The sequence below is a fragment of the Chaetodon auriga genome, chromosome 14 (assembly GCF_051107435.1).
Source record: "Chaetodon auriga isolate fChaAug3 chromosome 14, fChaAug3.hap1, whole genome shotgun sequence".
Classification (NCBI taxonomy): Eukaryota; Metazoa; Chordata; class Actinopteri; order Chaetodontiformes; family Chaetodontidae; genus Chaetodon; species Chaetodon auriga.
In genome coordinates, this window is record NC_135087.1 from 10,870,784 (window position 1) to 10,887,571 (window position 16,788).

Genomic DNA, 16,788 nt, shown 5'->3' on the forward strand with positions numbered 1-16,788 from the left:
GTTACAAATTAGGATGTCGCCATAAAATTGCTCCGTTCTTGGATTTTAGTTTAATTTGTTTTAAATCCTTGGATAAATATGTTGAATACATCGGTCTGAAACTCTTTATCAATCTGCCCATTTAAATTATGTTGACTAAAAACTGAGCCGATGAGCAGTCTTGAATACGACTTCGCCGTGACTGTTTACATCACGATGGTGACCGTAGGTGAGTGACTAACGAGCTAATTTATTCTCTCAAATCATGATATTTGCCAATATTTTCAAGATTGCTTTTGTATTTTGACATCGAATATACATTCCCGAGTAGCTGCTCCCTCGTTAGCATAAATAACGCATAGCTAACCCAAACATAGCTAACACCTTAGAGCTAATGCTAAGGAAGTAAGCTAGCTAAATACGATAACCACAGCTCCGGTGCTAGCTGCACTATTCTCCTATCTGCCCTGTTTATACCGGGTAGCTTGTTCATCGTTAAACAGACAAGTCATGAAACAATACTAGTAGAATGTCTCAGAGTAATATCTGATGTGAGAGGGTGATTGTTTGGGACTGTCCTGTGTTGCAGTGGAGCTGCTGAGTCTCCTGCTGGTGTCGGTGCTGTGGGGCTGCACCAACCCTCTCCTGAAGAGGGGCACAGAGGGGATAGAAAACGTGACCAGGACCAGCAGAGTCTCACAGCTCTTGGCTGAGGTCAAGTTTCTTTTCCTGAACCTCAAGGTAAATCCACAGATCCGGTCTTGTTTACTAGGGTGCATGACGTTATTATTTTCCTCGTTTTAATTGCGCCTTCTTCCTTGTGTTGCTGACCAGTACCTGGTCCCATTTCTCCTGAACCAGAGTGGCTCCTTGGTCTACTATTACACACTGTCCACCACAGGTGAGGCGCAAAATTAACATGATCACTGTCTGATGGAAGTTTCTAGAAGGGGAGATTAGGTTCAGCTGGTACAGGAGTCTATAAAAGACAAGCACAGATGGTTTGTCACAGTAGAAATGCATAGGTTTTACAAATAACATTAATGATGGCTCTGCTGTATTAAAGTGTCCCAGTGAGCCATGGCAGTGTGACACTGAGCCAGCATGTACAATACCAGGACCCAGAAACTGTAGCAGCTAAATGGAATTCAGCCATCATTCATGTTATGATTAACACCTATGAGGACATGTCAAAATCTCAAAAGTCAAGTAAAGGTAAAACATTATTAAGAAGATTAATGTCAAGAGAGGTCAAATATTCCAGTGCACCGGACATCATTCAATGTACTATAATGAAAGAAAATTTAAGAACTCGTCTACTGCTTTTCTTTTAGTATGCATTTTTATGCATTCCCTAGTATGCATGACCTGGATTTTTATATGAACGAATCATTAGTCTTCATTAAGAACACAGCAGACTCTTTAGGTACATATCCATTTTGTTCAGAGGTTTGCATCATCTGATGTGGTAACATGATATTAAATCCAGTTTTCTCCACTTCTCTCATCCAGAGTTATCACTTGCTGTTCCTGTTGCCAACTCTCTCACCTTCATTTGCACTCTGCTCACTGGCAAGTTACTGGGCGAGGAATTCGGAGGCAAACGTAAGTGACTGATTTCAGTGCTACTCATACACAAGGACACCCACACAGCACAAGATATTGATACCCACAAGGACAAATCTGGGATGCAGAGATGCTACAAGCCAGGCGTGGGACAGTATAAGATTTTATTGCGGATCGCGATTAAAAAACATTAGAAGTTGATCGTGGTGAGTTTCCATTATGGAATAATAATGAATCGGGATAATTGTCAATATCCTCATGTGAGTGACGTGAAGCAGTTGTCCTTTATTGATTTCCCGATTTATTTTGAAGTGCCACAAGGGGGAGCCCACATCTTTCCACTCAGTCCAAAATAGGCTCGGCTTGCCCATCAAAAACAGTGAATATGTATAATAATCTAACAATAATAATAACAATAACATCTAATAATAATAACACAATAATATATGAAGTAATATAATAATAATAATAATAATAATAATAATAATAATAATATGAAATATGTGGTGATACTGTGGATTCTAAAGAGCAGAAGGTAGATGTCAGAGGAGGGTGTCTGCCCCGATGACCAACACCTCCAATTCGTCCTGCCATCACTGTGACCACCATCCAGCTTGTTTGTTTTCATTAAAAAAGATGTTCACTTACGAAATGGTGTATGTCCTTAATATTCGTTTCTTAAAAAATATAAAGTGATTCCAGTATGTTTTCAGTATGTTTAGTATGACTACAGGGATAATATCACGAATCGCAATTATTTTGGGCAGTATAATCGTGACGTGAAATTTTCATATCCTCGCATGCCTCCTACAAACATTCGGCCACTGGAACGCGTTCAGAGATTTCAGGAACCAATTCAGTACTGTTGCATAAGCAAGACATTACTTTCCTGGCATACCAATTACGCCAGTTTATTATTGAACTGTAATTCCCGTCTGTGCTTTTCTCCTCTCCTTGAAAAATACTGCACTGGTTGTGTTGTGTCTTTTTTAAGATGTGCTTTTTTTGTCTTTCGTTTTCTTTCATATCCTCCCCCACACGCCTCTCTCTCTGCAGAGGCTGTCGCGGGAATGTTCCTCACCATGGCTGGCATCACTCTGTGTGTTATAAGCTCCATTGATGACAAAGACACTGAGAAGCAGAATATGACGCAGGCCGGGCACTAACAGAGATCAGGATTAAAGCAGATTCTCCTACACCTTCAAGTGATTCCTCAGCAGGGAATGAAAGCAGGCCAGAGCAGAGTCGGAGCAGGACTAGAGGGGCAGTGTAGATTCAGACAGTAACTCCTTACAGCGCCAGTTCTGGTGGGAGAATTGTGCCTAAATGAACTAAGCCGGAGCTTCAAAAGACCTGTCCAGAAACTCTTACACCAAGTTGAAGGGGAACTGGGTTCATGCAGGGTTCACCTCAAGGCTGGACTAGATTTATGGCGCTTGCATAGAAGTTGGTGGCTGTTAACTTTTACTTGTAAGCACTCTGCGGCCCCGCCATGTGACCGGCATCTGCATAAACGCAATAGAGACCACATGCAAATAAGGCCAGGGTTTGAAATGGACCAATTAGATCTAACCTCCTGGTTTAACAGGGGCATTTTACTGCGGCTGCCTTCTGTCCGCTGTGGTGTGTGTTTTGGGATGGCGACACAGGAGAGGACAAACTGCTTTTTAGCTCAAGCATAAAGCTGTTTTTCATACTTGTTTTCTCCTCGTCCTCCTCCTCCTCCTTCCCCTGCTGCCATGTTTACAAGACGTATTACTGAGGTAGACAAACCAATGTTACTTTCTAAAGTTCTTGGTGAAGGAGGAGTCACACAGACTTAGTTGTTAACAGTGTGGGACCTTGTTATTTCAGAAATAACACTAATGCACATCGTGTATATATTTTTATTGTCACAGTATTTAATTGACAGACAACACTGTACAGATGACTGTTATTTTTGCATCTATTCAGCTTTTGATGTGGCTGATATTCTATTAATAAATTGTTGGCAAAACACGAGTCTTCACGTTATGATCTCCATCACTGATTTCTGCAAGCCAAAATACATTCAGGCTAATAATGTCCCAAAATATTGTTTCTTATGTACATACCGCATTTAGAATAAATTGCATCATTTAACATCATTACACAATGTCTGCATCAGAGTCGAAGAACAGGGAGGACATGGTGTCATAAACAGCTGTCTAACACAAGAAACGCTACCTTTGGGAAGCTTATAGTGCTTAAAAATTGATCGTGTGTCCGTCTGCTGTAGTGCTTGTTTGAGTCTGTTCACATTTTTACTTTTAAATGAATGTTGTCATTTGGCTTATTGCCACAGCTTAAGTACTACCAGTTTTATCAGACATTAATTTGCCATAAGGAGCAATCACTGGACTGTAGTGAAGCTGTTACGATGGTGCAAAATCCTCCTGATGATGGTTCTGTCATACTGTAACTGACAGGGCGTCCTGTGGACTCTCCGGTTAAAGCTAATTGATGAAACAGCGTAAAAGAAAAGGCAATCAAGCACACATTTTCATTGGGTCACGATGATGCCGGTGAGAGTGTGAAGTGGGTAAACTTGCCTTTTCTTCCCTCTTCTTTCCCTGAGAGGTGGATGACGAAGGCCGTGACTTTGAAGAGGTCTGATTCAGCTCGGGCTCCTTTTGAAAACAGACGCATTGATTGCTGACTACATTTTCTGTAATACTGAGTGTAAGCTGTTACAAAATGTTCTAAGCAGTTGTGTGTGGGTGTGTGCCGATATGTGTACTATACCAGGACTTCAGCAGCAGACTCCTCAGTCTTAGCAGAATTTTCCGTCTCTTTCGCACCACTTTGCTCAGATGGAGATGCCTTTTACAGGACGAAAATATAAGACTGAACCCATTAACACACACAAAAAAAAAAAACCCACACGGTATGATTATATAAATGTGACCATCCACTCACATGTACAGTACCTGCTTTCCATTATGCGTGCGTAGGTTTTCTGTCTCATTGTGCTGCTCACTCTTTACAATCTGTGCGTGTCTCTTGAGAAAAACATACAGAATTCAGTATCATGTGTGTGTTTGTGGCAGAAATACACAAATGTGGAAAATATGCTGGATGTTTATGTGTTAGACACAGAAATGTATGGAATGGCAATCAGGACTGATTTGGATCTGTTTTTAAGAGATGAGCTGGTCGACGGTTTTCCTTTTCCATTTTTCAGACAAAAACTCATCGTGTCACATGTCGGTGCTCATATTTAACTGTCAGCTGCAGAGACTGTGACCTTGCAAGGACACAATAATGCATAAAAAATAATGTTATGCCCTCAGTGTCTGTCTGTGGTGTTGGAAAAAAGCCTCACACTGTACATGAAAGTGAATGAATGTAAGAGAAGGAGCAGATTCACATGAAACATTAAAACCATGTTGATCCATGCCCACCTGCTGTGTGTTGTGCACAGGATCATTTTGGTTGTTCAGTTCCTCATCCTCCACTATTTCTGCCACTCTCTTCTCAAAGAAAATGAGAGATTCAGATTGAAAGTACCTCTGCTGTACACATTAATCATTCAGTGATATCTTAGCATTGAATTATAGCACAGTGATAAGGCCACTGAGAGGACTGTAAGCTAACCTGGTCAACAGGAAGCTCTGTAGCTGTGTTTTCATCCTCGTGCACCACCTCGGCCCCTCGCACCTCCTCTCTCCTCTTCCGTGCTGCTCTTTTAAACACGCTGGGCTGGACTGTGATAAAACAGGAGTCAAGCTATGATGTCTGACACAAAATTAATTACACTTCAGTTTGAAATGAGATATATATGAAGTTGGGGACTCTAACCTGATCCATTGCTGAGCGGCGGTCTTGGCTGTCGTCTGTTGTTGCGGATCTTGACTGGCCTGGCGAAGAAAATGGAGGTCTCCTCGGCTCCCTCTCTCCTGCTCCTCGGCTGTGTGGCTGCTGGAGCTGCAGCTTCATCTCCTGTCGACTTAACCCTCCGACCATCCGACTGAAATTCACAGGATACTACTGAACAAATATAATTTACAGTGTGTTACACATGGACACAAAAACACACTCTGCACAGTTTGTCTCACTGGTGTACATCAAACAAAGTAAGAGTCCCAATGCAGCTCTTGTAGTGTGAATAGAAGGCATTGTGTTTTTTTTATTTACCTCAGGGGAGTCGAGGAGAGCTGAGTCACTGTACTGGTCTTCTGGACCGCTTCCTGCTTTCCTGGTCTAAGAGAAACACAGGACACATACAAGACCCGCTCAGACCCGACATGTTGCAAATGGACTGTGGGCCACAGGGCAAGCAATGCTCAGACATGACCGAAATACATTACATTATTAACTGAAGGTACCTCATTTCTCCTCATCAGCCTTCTCTTTCCTGGGTAATGTCTACAGAATAAAAGAAAACAAAGTGAAAAAAGTGCAAGATAAAAGTGCACAGAAGCATTTTGTCCATCTTCTCTGATGTCTGGCAGTCATTATTGTTACTTCAGAGAGCAGAGCAGCCAGCACAGATGCATCTTTACACAGGCTCACGGACGACCTTGCATAACAATACCTCTCTGTGGCTTTTGAAAGCAGCAGCTCCACATATGGAAGTTTCTTGAACCTCTCGGTTCCCACAGCAACGTAGTAGTGGCCAGTCTCCAGCTCCACAGCTGAGGACACGGTCACTCCTTCCAGAGAGCACAACCTGATGAAGCACTGGGGTTATATCATGCTGTATTTACTGAATTCTCCCTCTGTTCGTATTGCGTATGCGACTGTCTGTCAGTGTGACTGACCTGCGCACAGCTCCGGTTCGTAAGCTGACCTTCTCTGTGACAAGGCTCAGGATCTGCTCCAGGTCCTGCCGCATGCTCCGAGGAATGATGAATCGGAATGGGGGACACAGGAGATCTCCATTACGGAAAACACTGAACAAAGAGGATAGGTTCACATTTTTTCAAAACTTTTAAACTCCACCAGGTGTCCATGTTTATCTGTCCACAGCTAATCTTGCATACGATAGAAAAGATGTTTTCTCTTTTCTCTTGACTCTAAGTTTGATTGACCACATCACATGGTTCATTGATACAACACCATTGTACAACAACAAGTCCGACTTGTTGTTGAAAGCTATGAGACTTCAGCGGTCTGCCTTAGACAAATCAAGACGTTACAGTCTGTCCCTCTTTTTGTTTCACTGGACAGATGCATTTTTTTCAAGTGCATTTGAAAAATGTATCTAAATGTACTAAAGATAATTGTGTGTGTTTGCATGCAGTTTGTTCAACTCACTGTAAAATGCAAGGTACCGGTATGAACTTCCTCCATTTGGCCGAGACATTTGGCCTCTGGGTTACTTTGGCCTGCAGAAGACGTTCAGAAAATCAGATTCATGGCACTGCAGAACATCATAATGTCGTCATTTTCCCAACAATATCGAACACTCTCTCATCGGTTTTACGTCATCCGTGTCCTGTACATCAATTACGCTGCACGTCCATCAAGCAAAATGAGTTAGTCCAAAAGTGTAATGACTGACTAACTATTCTGCTCATGCCAACTCAAGTGCTGCAGCCATGGAAACTAACGTCACTCCAAGACTTCTCCGGTGGCAGATTTGCACGCCGTGTCTGATCTGTGGACTCCTCTCAAAGCTGTTCCCTATGTCGTCCCATATCAATGAGATCTGGAGCAAATGTGGACTAAATCAATCAATTCAGGACAAACCAGACATTGATAATCTTCCTTTATTGTTTTTACTTTCAAGTGGCAGACATTTAATGCATTTACAGGAGGCTTGGGGTGGTGAATATGGGTATTAGGCCTGCCCAGACATGCACATAGCCCTAATAACACTGTGTGGTCGCGTAACTCTTTGTTTCACCAGCAGGATCAAACACAACCCACATACGGACACACTTCCTTCACTGCTCCACAGCAACCACAACACAGGCATGTGAGACTTTAACACCAAAGACTCAGCTTTCCAAATGGCAGACACCCAAGGCACACACAATTACTCTCCACTCCTTTTTATGTTTTTCAGAAAAGTAACACTGATGGCCCAAGACCGAGCGGTCGACCCTGCCAGCTGGTCAGGATACAAAGCGAGCACTTGTCAGCATGAGTGGTTCTGTGTGCGTACTTGTGTGTGAAATCAATTTTGTGTGCAACGTTAAGAGAGCTTCTGCCTGCATATTAGCACCATCATTATTACCTTACCCTGCCTGCCTTTCAATGAACAGAAAAGGTTTCGATTCAAACAGCCGAAGAGAACAAAGTTGGGTTCATATTCATTCAGAGAGTTTCTTGATGAAAACAATCAGAAACTCTCGGAATTTCTGCACTCTGACAATATCCAGTTGTAATTACTGAACCTAATGTCACACAAGACCCTTAAAAGGGCACTTGCAAGGCCTCAATGACTCCTGTACAGACAGCACAACCATTAGCCCATTGTTTCCGGTAATTTACATGACAACCACTGACATCAATGGAGGGTAAGTGCAAAGGGTGATCCATGCACACACAGACACAAAGTGCATCCAATCAAGCTAATGCTAACATAAGAATGTGTCTTAACAATTATAGGCAAATATGAGCTCGGTAATGGAGAATCCCGCAGTCATTTTCCCGTTTGATGTGGCAGGAGTTCAACTGGATCAACTTCAACTACAAAGCAGCCTGGTGGTGCATTCCTCTTGGTATAACTGGGATTAATGAGTGATGGAGAGTGCTGCTGGCCTCATAAGCAAGCTGTCCACATGACAAAATAAAAGCCTACCTGGGTTTCTTCACGGGGGGCAGGATGCTTTTTCATTCCTGTGTTCAGGTAACTGTACATGAAAACAACAAAAAAACGACAAAGAAAAACCTTCCAACAACTTTTCCAAACACCAAAAAGTATGTTCAGATCAATTCTAAATTCATTTTCTGTCATTTTAGAGGCAGAAAGTGTCCTATTAGAGCAACCGTACATTAAAATGATCCATAATATCCATCCACACATATGATTTTGGTACTCACTCCAGTTTCTTGAACCTTTCAAAGCCTGCAGCAACATACTGAGCTCCTGTCTGCAGGTCCTCGAGGTCTGTGACCCTGTGGCCCTGCCTGGGGGTGTACAGGGTCCTGATGGCAAGTGGAGCCCCAATAGTCTGGGTCACTTCAGTCAAAAAGGCCTCCATGGTAGCCACCTGTCGCTGGTTCACCACAAACCTCCGTCCACTGTAGAAGGGGTCTCCATTCTTATACACCACCACACTCTTCACAGGGGGCAGGAGGTTGGTGGCTGCGGTGCTGGCAGCCATCTCCAGCCCAGACTGTCACAGTCTGCAGACGCACATTTACAAAGAGCAATTATCTCCAGTCATGCTAAACCTTAAGTTGCATTTTCTGACCATACAGCAGACATATTCTCAGTCTTTGGATCACACTTGCTCAACAATCACACATTCATAAAAACACACAGCACGAGGTCTTCGATCCGGACAGAAACTGCTCAGTCACTCACAAGCTTGATGGAAGACGAAGCAAGGAAACCGTGGAATTGAAGGCAAAGGTGAAAATTAGTCCCTTCTGTTGTTGTAGTCTATCTGGACTCCCACTCACCACGTCCTGCTCTCTCTGTCCCCCGAAAACACACACATACACACACACACTACTCCACTGACGGTGTTGAGTATTTCCTGGTTGCTATGGCAGCATGACAGCAATGACTGGCTTTGTGGGCCAAACCATCAGCAGCAACCACAACAAAAGAGACAGACAGAGGACGAGAGAATGGGTGGATCGCTGCGTTGTAAGCTGAATCAACAAGATAACGTCTGCACTCATCTGTATTTTGTCCAAAAAAAAAAAAAAGATACACACACACACACACACACACACATCATGCATATTAGCATTACCAAGCAAGTGCAAGAACCAGCAAGTGACAGAACCACTACTAAAAAATTCTTAAAAGTGACATTTTTTAAATATAGCATTTAAAATAAAACAAATATTATAAATAAAAACAACATTTTAAAGGCACTATGTGGAACTTTCAGTAAGTCCTTGTTGTTAATGACACCAGTGGCTGTTCAGTAAACTGCAGTCAGCATGCTGCTGCCAGTGGTCCATAGCCATGAGTGAGCATCCTCTTTGCTCTAGGCCAAAACAGTGACATACATGAAACTGACTACTGAAATGAACACCGAATGCTGGAAAAGCAATTACAATCATATTTAGAATAATATTACCATCTGTAATGTTCCTATATCCTGTTTGGACCACTGGCTCCATGATGCTAACTAGCTTACTTTATCAGCTAATGTTAAGCAACCATGGACAAATCTATGACACAAAGTTAAAGTATAGCTAGCTGGCTAACCTTAGTGTAACTTACAGTTAGCTAGTGTGCTGCCTTGCATTGCTTGTTAGTTATAAACCTTTGCTTTGTATCATTACCTTATTGTTGGCTAAAATCAATAGTTTGCCCTTAATACAAAACTTAGTAGCATGAATTATGTTAGCTGGTGAAGTTATTTCACCAGCTAGCTAACATTTCCACTCAGATAGTTTTTGCTAGTGATAACATTAACTAGCTAGCAAACTCAGGATAGCCAGCTAGCTGTAACTTAGCTACACTGCATAGATCTGCTGTTGATTGCTTTGCAGTGTTAGCTGATGAAGTAATAGTTATAGTAATAGCCAATTTACCAGCCAAACCAGCACTGGGAGTCTGGATGAACTGGCTGACATTATCCAGTCAAAGCTAATGTTAGCTAATATCAGCCAGCTTTAACTACAATATTAGTGTATTTCTCATGCTAGCTAGTGTGGCACACTGTTAGGGGAGCATAAGAGAGGCGAGGCACTCAGGAGCACACATAATGTCACATTCACTGGATTTCCCCAGAAAAACCATCCAGAGTCCTTTCCATAGAAATCAGTCCAAGGGCTATGATAAGCAATGGAGAAAGTCATGGAATTTGATAGTTTTTAAGTTAGTTAACAGCACAAGCTTAATATGAGAGAGTCAAGTAAGCATTTGTAGGTAGAACCTCTGATGTGTTGAGTGAGAGCTCATTCATTGTGATCTCTATAGAAATTTGAATTTCTGAGTCAAAACACAAACTCGCTTAGAATTCCACTGAATGAACCTTCCTCCTACACAAAAGCAACTACCTCAACCTCTCACAATTTATACTGTGAAGACAATATCAGCAGCAGCAGTGGCAACAAAGGCAGCAGAAATAAGACTTTTTACAAAAATATAATTTATTCATTTTTTCACATTAGAAAATAACATTCACAATGTATAGCTTTTGTAAATCACCGGATGAATACCACCGAAAGCAGTTAATTTACTTTATATTTGTGTATGTATAAAACAGCTTAAACAGATGCCATTTGAGTCCGTTCAGTTGACCGCAGTCAAGCCTTCAGTCTCACATTATCAAGTCCAGTTCAGATTACTTCTGCTGTCAGGACACGCTCAGCCTGTCCTTCAGTGACAAGTACTGTAGAGGAGAAGAATGAAGAAAACAATAATTAAAAGTTATATCTTGTAACCTGAATGGTTGGGTGAACTAACTCCCTGTGCATGACAACAAATCTACACAAGTTTTGGATTATATACGTGTAGAAACAATCATATTAATATACATACATGTTTCAGTCTGATCTTTGTGCACATTACTCAACATCTTGGTGTCTTTACACCCTCTGACGCTGCAGGGTGACTCATGGATGCAGTGATGCAGGAGTTACAAGGACATTCGTTTTGTTAAAGATAAATTAAGGAATTCAATTGGTGCACAGTCTGAGGGCTAAGGGTACAGACAGTTTAACATGCTAAGAAACAGCATCATGCGCGTGGCTTCAGTCTCAGTTCAAGTGTGTGTTGGCTGATTTACAGCCTTCAGACATGTTTATTGTACTGATGCTGCATAGACCGTATATTATGGTTATTATTCAGGTATGGATACTTACAATGTAGATGTTTTTCGATGAGAAATGATGCTTCTTGGACCTACTGCACTGACTTAATTTTGAGGTGACTAAATACATTTCAGTCTTGCAGCAGTGGCAATTTTCTGACAGCAGGAGACTGCCACTGCTAAATAAATGTAGGGAAACACTGCATCTCTGTTGTACCTTTTTCCTGCTGTCAATGGCCTGTTGGAGCCAGAGCAGCTCCATGGTCAGCGTGTTCCGATGGAGACGTAGGGCCTCTGGGGTACAGGGCACCTCCTGGGCCAAGCAGTACTGCCTGGAACCTGGGAGGGGGGGCAAATTCAAAATGACTGATTAGGGCAGGAGACAAATCTGTTTGCAACCACATAAGTTCAACATGAGTCTTACACAACATCGGTGCTTAAACAATGAACCCATACATCAATAATTCAATTGACACAAATTTTGATAACTGGTTCAAGCCATTAATTCAAGCCATCAAGGAAAAATGACAAACATTTGTTGCTCCAAGTCAAAGTCATCTCATTCCAACAACAAAAATAAGATGGGAACAGGAACATCATGTGCTCAACTCTCACCTTTGTGAGCGTGACCATCATTCATGTCCAGTTCCAAACTGCTCCAGACGGCGGTGGAGTCTCCTGTGCTCTCCGTCACCTCTCCATCTTTACCCCACACAGTACTTTCTTTCTGTCCCTCTCTGTCCCATCTAACATTGCTTCTGGGTACATAGTCTTCAGAAAGCAAGGCCTGTCCTTTGGTTTGTGAATCATCTCTCTCTGCTTCTATCCTCTCTGGCAGGACATGGCGATCTTCTCTCTCCTCTGATGAGGGTACTGTTGCTGCTGATGGGCTCTGGGGACTGGCATCCAGATCTAGCCCTGGATGTGAAGGATTGCTGTGAGAGCTGTTGAGTTGTAGAAATGGTCCATCCTGATGGTGCAAGAGGAAGAGCACGAGAAAAGTGCCGAAAAGCTAAACAAATCACATCACACTTTCTTAAATGTTAGTCACACTTCTAAAAATTAATTAAAGTGGCTGTTGCTTACAGTGTCTGTGAAGTGGGGAATCGGGATAACCGTCTCCCTCCACTCTAAATGGATCAAGCCTCCATCAATCTCTCTCACGACGTCCTCAAAGTCGTCTCGCGCACGACGGACTTCGTTTCTCACCAAGTATCCACGTGCAGATGCCTACAGAAGAGAGGACAGTTACAGTAACTAACGCCATAGTAACGCTAACTTGTTTCCTATAGCCTTGTAAGTGACTGTTGCTACGTCAATGCTAACAACAATAACGCTAGCAACTTGCTAAGCCAGACATCTTCCTGGCTTAGCAAAAACAGCTGAACAGCCCAAATTAGCAAACAACATTGACTGCAAATTAGTGGAGGCAAAAAGACGAAACTCTGTGCTTTATGACGTTATATGAGAACGTCGTTACCTGAAAACAGGTAAGTATATTCTCCCATTTGCTTCTGTCCATTGCTATGGTAACGTGACAGCGTTGCTTCTCGGAGAGCGGGAGATGAACTCGAACTTTTGATTTTCTTCCGGTGTCACACTTTCAAATTAGGAGCCTCACTGTAACAGTTAATTTCGTATGTGTGCCAGTTTAGCCCTTAGCTCGATATACTCATGTCAGTACAAAACATTGAATTCTTTACGATTGAAAATGGGTTCAAATGAATGAATGAACACTGAAGTAAAACCGTCGTTCTGTATGTAGTGTTATATTTTGTTAGCACGTGGACGGAAGTGAAAGTGTGTTTGCACTCAGATTGCAATGTTGCTGCTCGTCACCAGGCACTTTTTCCTCAAAGTTTTTCGCCACAGCTGATGAAAATGAGCAGTGGTTCAAATCAGAGGACTTTGTTCCAGACTTGGGGCGGAACCGTCTCTCAAAACAAAGTTGTTCAACCGAAAAAGGAGGCAAAGAAAGCCGCTGGACGGCGCAACACAACTTCAAGCAGCACTACACAGGTGACTAAGACAAACCCTTCTCGAAATGTTCTGTGGACAGAACAAGGTGAGGGGTCCACAGACACGTCAGAGAATCCAGTTAGGACAGAGGAACCTAAACCTGCATATGACGACGAAGACGATGATCTGATGGTGGTCGCTGTTTATGAAGCTGAAGAGAGCCTACAACTAGGCAATGCAAACTCTTTTCAATATGACAACCCTGCAGGAACAGAGAGCACTGGCCTCTCTGCCATCCCATCAGGTGGGCAGACATACCCAGACTTCCCTGGCTTTGACAGCTCCTCGGCTAAGGTCTGGATTTACCCCACCAACTATCCCATCAGAGAGTACCAGCTGAAGATATCAGAGGCCGCCCTGTATCAGAACACACTGGTGTGTCTCCCCACTGGTCTGGGAAAGACCTTTATAGCCTCAGTGGTTATGTACAACTTCTACCGCTGGTATCCTTCAGGGAAGATTGTATTCATGGCTCCCACCAAACCTCTGGTGGCCCAACAGATCGAGGCCTGTTATAATGTGATGGGGATCCCGCAGGCGCACATGGCTGAGCTGACAGGTGACAAATCATGACACGAACTCCATGACTCTCTTCTCGTTTAGCCTTTGTTAACAAGAATCCATCTCCTTCTCCGCAGGCAGCACAGCGGCAAAGCAGAGACAGGAGGTGTGGAGGACCAAGCGCGTCTTCTTCCTCACCCCTCAGGTCATGGTGAACGATCTGTCCAGAGAGACCTGCCCGGCGCAGCAGGTCAAGTGTGTGGTGATTGATGAGGCCCACAAGGCACTGGGAAACCATGCCTACTGTCAGGTACACCAACCTGTCTTTAATGATCACAGCTTGTGATAAAGTGATAATCCAACCAAAAGATTTCTTCACTAAGTAACACGCATTATAAGCCTGAAGGGTGGTTGTAAGGAGTCTGTTGCCGTCATACTTACGGAACAAGTTATTATCAACAGAGACTGATTTTTTGGTTCACTCCTCTCAAAGAGTATTTCCTAATAGAATTGGGTGATGTGACTAAATAAGTGTTGGCCAAATTCATTTTAATTAATTGGATGAGCCAAAAGTAACAGTCACATCTGACTATTTCATACATAAACAGTTGATTTTACAGATAAATTACTTTATACTGATTTACATCCACGTTTTCTAGCAGGGAAGCCTCTTTAGGTTTGTATTCTAATGCTGTCAGTAACTTAAATGATTGGACTGTGCTAACTATGCCCTGCGCTCGCTCCTCTCCCTGTTACTCAGGTGATCAGACAGCTCGGCAGCCAGGCTCTGCAATTCCGCATCCTGGCCCTTAGTGCAACTCCAGGGGGAGATTCAAAGGTAAGAGCAATATACAGTATCTGTTCCCAGCCGAGGGGTCCTGCCCCACACTAGAGGCCGCCAAAGCCTCACAGGGAGGTCGCAAGACCTGCTTGAGTTTGACAAGTGTGGGGAAACTCAGCACTTCATTCATTTCTGTGAATAAACCTAAAGGAAATTGTCATTTTTAAGGTTTAGATCAGGCACAGTGATCTACAGCCTCATCCTGTGTTAGAAAAGTACGCAGTTAAAAAACCCAAAGCACTGGTAGAACAGTGGCCAAGCACCAGAGAGAACACTGAATTTGTCAAAAAAAGAAGCCCATTAAATATGTATGATTGTTGAAAAAGTGCCTAAAAAAATCAGTAAAACTTCTCTAATGTAATATTCACAGGAAATAATCTGCTCAAAATTCTTCCAAATTGCTTGTTTTCCACAAACTTGCTTCAGTGACTGTGCTCACTATTTGGGTTCGTTTTACAGTTTATCAGTTGTTCTGTACAGTTATTGTTATACATTCAATATTATATGAAGTGTCCATAGTATATGTCTCTTAGTTAGGGGTCAAGGTTGGGAACCTCTGTGTGTAAATGATCCTTCTCTCATTTAGCGACTCTCTAATCTGATTCCACCTTCCCTCTCTTACTCCATCCCCGCAGTCGGTGCAGTCAGTCATTTCTAATTTGCTCATCTCCCACATTGAGCTACGATCAGACGACAGCCCGGACATCCAGGCCCATTCCCACCAGCGCAGTGTGGACAAAGTGGTGGTTCCTCTGGGAGAGGTCCTGTCTGTTTACCAGGCGCGCTACCTGCAGGTAGGCACAGGCAGTTTTGCATCATATTGAGCTAAACTCCTCCATGTCTGCACAGTTTTTATTTGTTTTCCTACAAATGGTCATCTGGCAGAACAGTCAGAGTTTATCAGATGTGATGGTCACACGTTTAAGTCGATCTTTACTGTCCGTGCTATTTTCACCTTTGCATTCATATCAGCAGTAAATACACAAACGCGCCAGGAGTCGAACAAACTTAAACAAAACATATTCTGGTTTGGCTTCGTCATTGTGTAAAGCAGCTGACGTGTTTTTGGTGCTTTGCTGCCACCTTCTGGTCACAGTTTGGTTGTTTCCGTTGTAAATCCTCGGCTGTAACCCTCTCCTCAGCATCACCTCTCTCCTCTCGCGGTGTGCTTCTTACTGGGTCAGTTCATACGAAATGAATTTGATTTGTCTTGAAAGCAACATCCTGTCACACTTGGCGGTCTGGGTTTCAGTGCCAGTGGACTAAATAGTTTTGGATTATTAACCGGCCGTACAGGCTCACCGTCTGTCTGTACTGTGCTGTGAGTGTGCAGCTACACCTCATCTGTCTCAACTGGTTGGACAGCTGGAATGTGACACCCGCATTTGAAAGTTTAGACCTGTTGTGTATGAGCTCTGTTAGCTCTTCTTTGTGTATTTTCTTTCCTACTTTCTGATTATTTTTGGATTGTCTGTAATAACAGAGCTGTTCTTGCTTGTTCTTTAATCGCTTTGACTTTAATTTTTCACCTTCTCCTCATATTACCGCCTCACCGGATGCCATCTGCAACCGGTTTGTTAACCTCCACTTCCCACTGCCCTCTCTTAATTTGACCAGACAGTACACAAAATAGAGATAAAACTGTATGAGCATCACTGCAGTCATTCAGGCGGAATTTAATGATTGCTGAGCAAATCAGAAAAATGAACCAACCATGCAGACAGGTTTTTTGAGCTCAGATGTGTGCTTTTCCTCTAATATCAGCCCATGTAACCACTAACATCGCCTCCTGTTTTCTTGTGTTTCAACTTTGTGATTTTTGATTGAGCATGGATGGAGGTTCTGTCGACAATGTGTGCAATCACCGAGGCCATTGTATCCAATCTTAGAGCATTCAGCCTGTGCTGTGTTATAATGGAAAGCGATGGTGTAATTTGGCTTAAGTTCGTGTGGCATTCCACAAATATTAAA

The 16,788-nt window shown here is 42.9% G+C and overlaps 4 protein-coding genes across 6 annotated transcripts; 2 read left to right on the plus strand and 2 right to left on the minus strand.

Annotated features, from left to right (window-relative positions):
- The first annotated feature begins 143 nt into the window (after nt 1–143).
- Nucleotides 144–3,546, plus strand: tmem234 (transmembrane protein 234). The gene is made up of 5 exons (XM_076749482.1): nt 144–208; nt 569–720; nt 814–880; nt 1,492–1,584; nt 2,602–3,546. The coding sequence occupies exons 1-5, from the start codon at nt 151–153 to the stop codon at nt 2,709–2,711; spliced, it is 480 nt and encodes a 159-aa protein (XP_076605597.1). The 5' UTR covers nt 144–150; the 3' UTR covers nt 2,712–3,546.
- dcdc2b (doublecortin domain containing 2B) lies at nt 3,421–9,213 on the minus strand. 2 transcript variants are annotated; one of them, XM_076749481.1, is made up of 15 exons: nt 9,044–9,213; nt 8,557–8,862; nt 8,315–8,366; nt 6,823–6,893; nt 6,327–6,458; nt 6,101–6,235; nt 5,892–5,931; nt 5,701–5,766; nt 5,365–5,533; nt 5,161–5,270; nt 4,968–5,036; nt 4,494–4,565; nt 4,309–4,386; nt 4,116–4,193; nt 3,421–4,019 (listed from the first exon to the last, which is right to left on the minus strand). In XM_076749481.1, the coding sequence occupies exons 2-15, from the start codon at nt 8,838–8,840 to the stop codon at nt 4,014–4,016; spliced, it is 1,362 nt and encodes a 453-aa protein (XP_076605596.1). In that variant the 5' UTR covers nt 8,841–8,862; nt 9,044–9,213; the 3' UTR covers nt 3,421–4,013. The 2 variants fall into 2 exon arrangements, with proteins under 2 accessions (XP_076605596.1, XP_076605595.1); XM_076749480.1 differs by having other exon boundaries at nt 3,946–4,193; nt 9,044–9,162.
- Nucleotides 9,214–10,781: 1,568 nt separating this feature from the next.
- On the minus strand, nt 10,782–13,022 carry iqcc (IQ motif containing C). Of its 2 annotated transcripts, XM_076749114.1 has the most exons (5): nt 12,937–13,022; nt 12,543–12,686; nt 12,072–12,426; nt 11,674–11,795; nt 10,782–11,036 (listed from the first exon to the last, which is right to left on the minus strand). In XM_076749114.1, exons 1-5 carry the CDS (start codon nt 12,976–12,978, stop codon nt 11,001–11,003), a joined length of 699 nt encoding a protein of 232 aa, XP_076605229.1. In that variant the 5' UTR covers nt 12,979–13,022; the 3' UTR covers nt 10,782–11,000. The 2 variants fall into 2 exon arrangements, with proteins under 2 accessions (XP_076605229.1, XP_076605227.1); XM_076749112.1 differs by lacking the exon at nt 10,782–11,036 and having other exon boundaries at nt 11,370–11,795.
- A 260-nt stretch (nt 13,023–13,282) lies between these two features.
- Nucleotides 13,283–16,031, plus strand: LOC143331911 (Fanconi anemia group M protein-like). The gene is made up of 5 exons (XM_076749076.1): nt 13,283–14,034; nt 14,114–14,286; nt 14,737–14,814; nt 15,453–15,611; nt 15,960–16,031. Exons 1-5 carry the CDS (start codon nt 13,332–13,334, stop codon nt 16,029–16,031), a joined length of 1,185 nt encoding a protein of 394 aa, XP_076605191.1. The 5' UTR covers nt 13,283–13,331.
- The last annotated feature ends 757 nt before the right edge of the window (nt 16,032–16,788 follow it).

What these genes read in the sequence shown, in the direction of transcription:
- tmem234 (XM_076749482.1), top strand. Translation starts at nt 151, where the DNA reads ATGAGCAGTCTTGAATACGACTTCGCCGTGACTGTTTACATCACGATG. An exon ending in TTACACACTGTCCACCACAG is followed by an intron (nt 881 to 1,491) that starts GTGAGGCGCAAA and finishes TCTCTCATCCAG; the next exon opens with AGTTATCACTTGCTGTTCCT. An exon ending in CGAGGAATTCGGAGGCAAAC is followed by an intron (nt 1,585 to 2,601) that starts GTAAGTGACTGA and finishes CTCTCTCTGCAG; the next exon opens with AGGCTGTCGCGGGAATGTTC.
- dcdc2b (XM_076749480.1), bottom strand. Translation starts at nt 8,840, where the DNA reads ATGGCTGCCAGCACCGCAGCCACCAACCTCCTGCCCCCTGTGAAGAGT. An exon ending in CCCCCCGTGAAGAAACCCAG is followed by an intron (nt 6,894 to 8,314) that starts GTAGGCTTTTAT and finishes CGTCTTCTGCAG; the next exon opens with GCCAAAGTAACCCAGAGGCC. An exon ending in CAGAGCTTCCTGTTGACCAG is followed by an intron (nt 5,037 to 5,160) that starts GTTAGCTTACAG and finishes TTCTTTGAGAAG; the next exon opens with AGAGTGGCAGAAATAGTGGA.
- iqcc (XM_076749112.1), bottom strand. Translation starts at nt 12,978, where the DNA reads ATGGACAGAAGCAAATGGGAGAATATACTTACCTGTTTTCAG. An exon ending in ATATACTTACCTGTTTTCAG is followed by an intron (nt 12,687 to 12,936) that starts GTAACGACGTTC and finishes TCTCTTCTGTAG; the next exon opens with GCATCTGCACGTGGATACTT. An exon ending in TGATGGTCACGCTCACAAAG is followed by an intron (nt 11,796 to 12,071) that starts GTGAGAGTTGAG and finishes CCCCCCTCCCAG; the next exon opens with GTTCCAGGCAGTACTGCTTG.
- LOC143331911 (XM_076749076.1), top strand. Translation starts at nt 13,332, where the DNA reads ATGAAAATGAGCAGTGGTTCAAATCAGAGGACTTTGTTCCAGACTTGG. An exon ending in GAAACCATGCCTACTGTCAG is followed by an intron (nt 14,287 to 14,736) that starts GTACACCAACCT and finishes CCTGTTACTCAG; the next exon opens with GTGATCAGACAGCTCGGCAG. An exon ending in ACCAGGCGCGCTACCTGCAG is followed by an intron (nt 15,612 to 15,959) that starts GTAGGCACAGGC and finishes CCCTCTCCTCAG; the next exon opens with CATCACCTCTCTCCTCTCGC.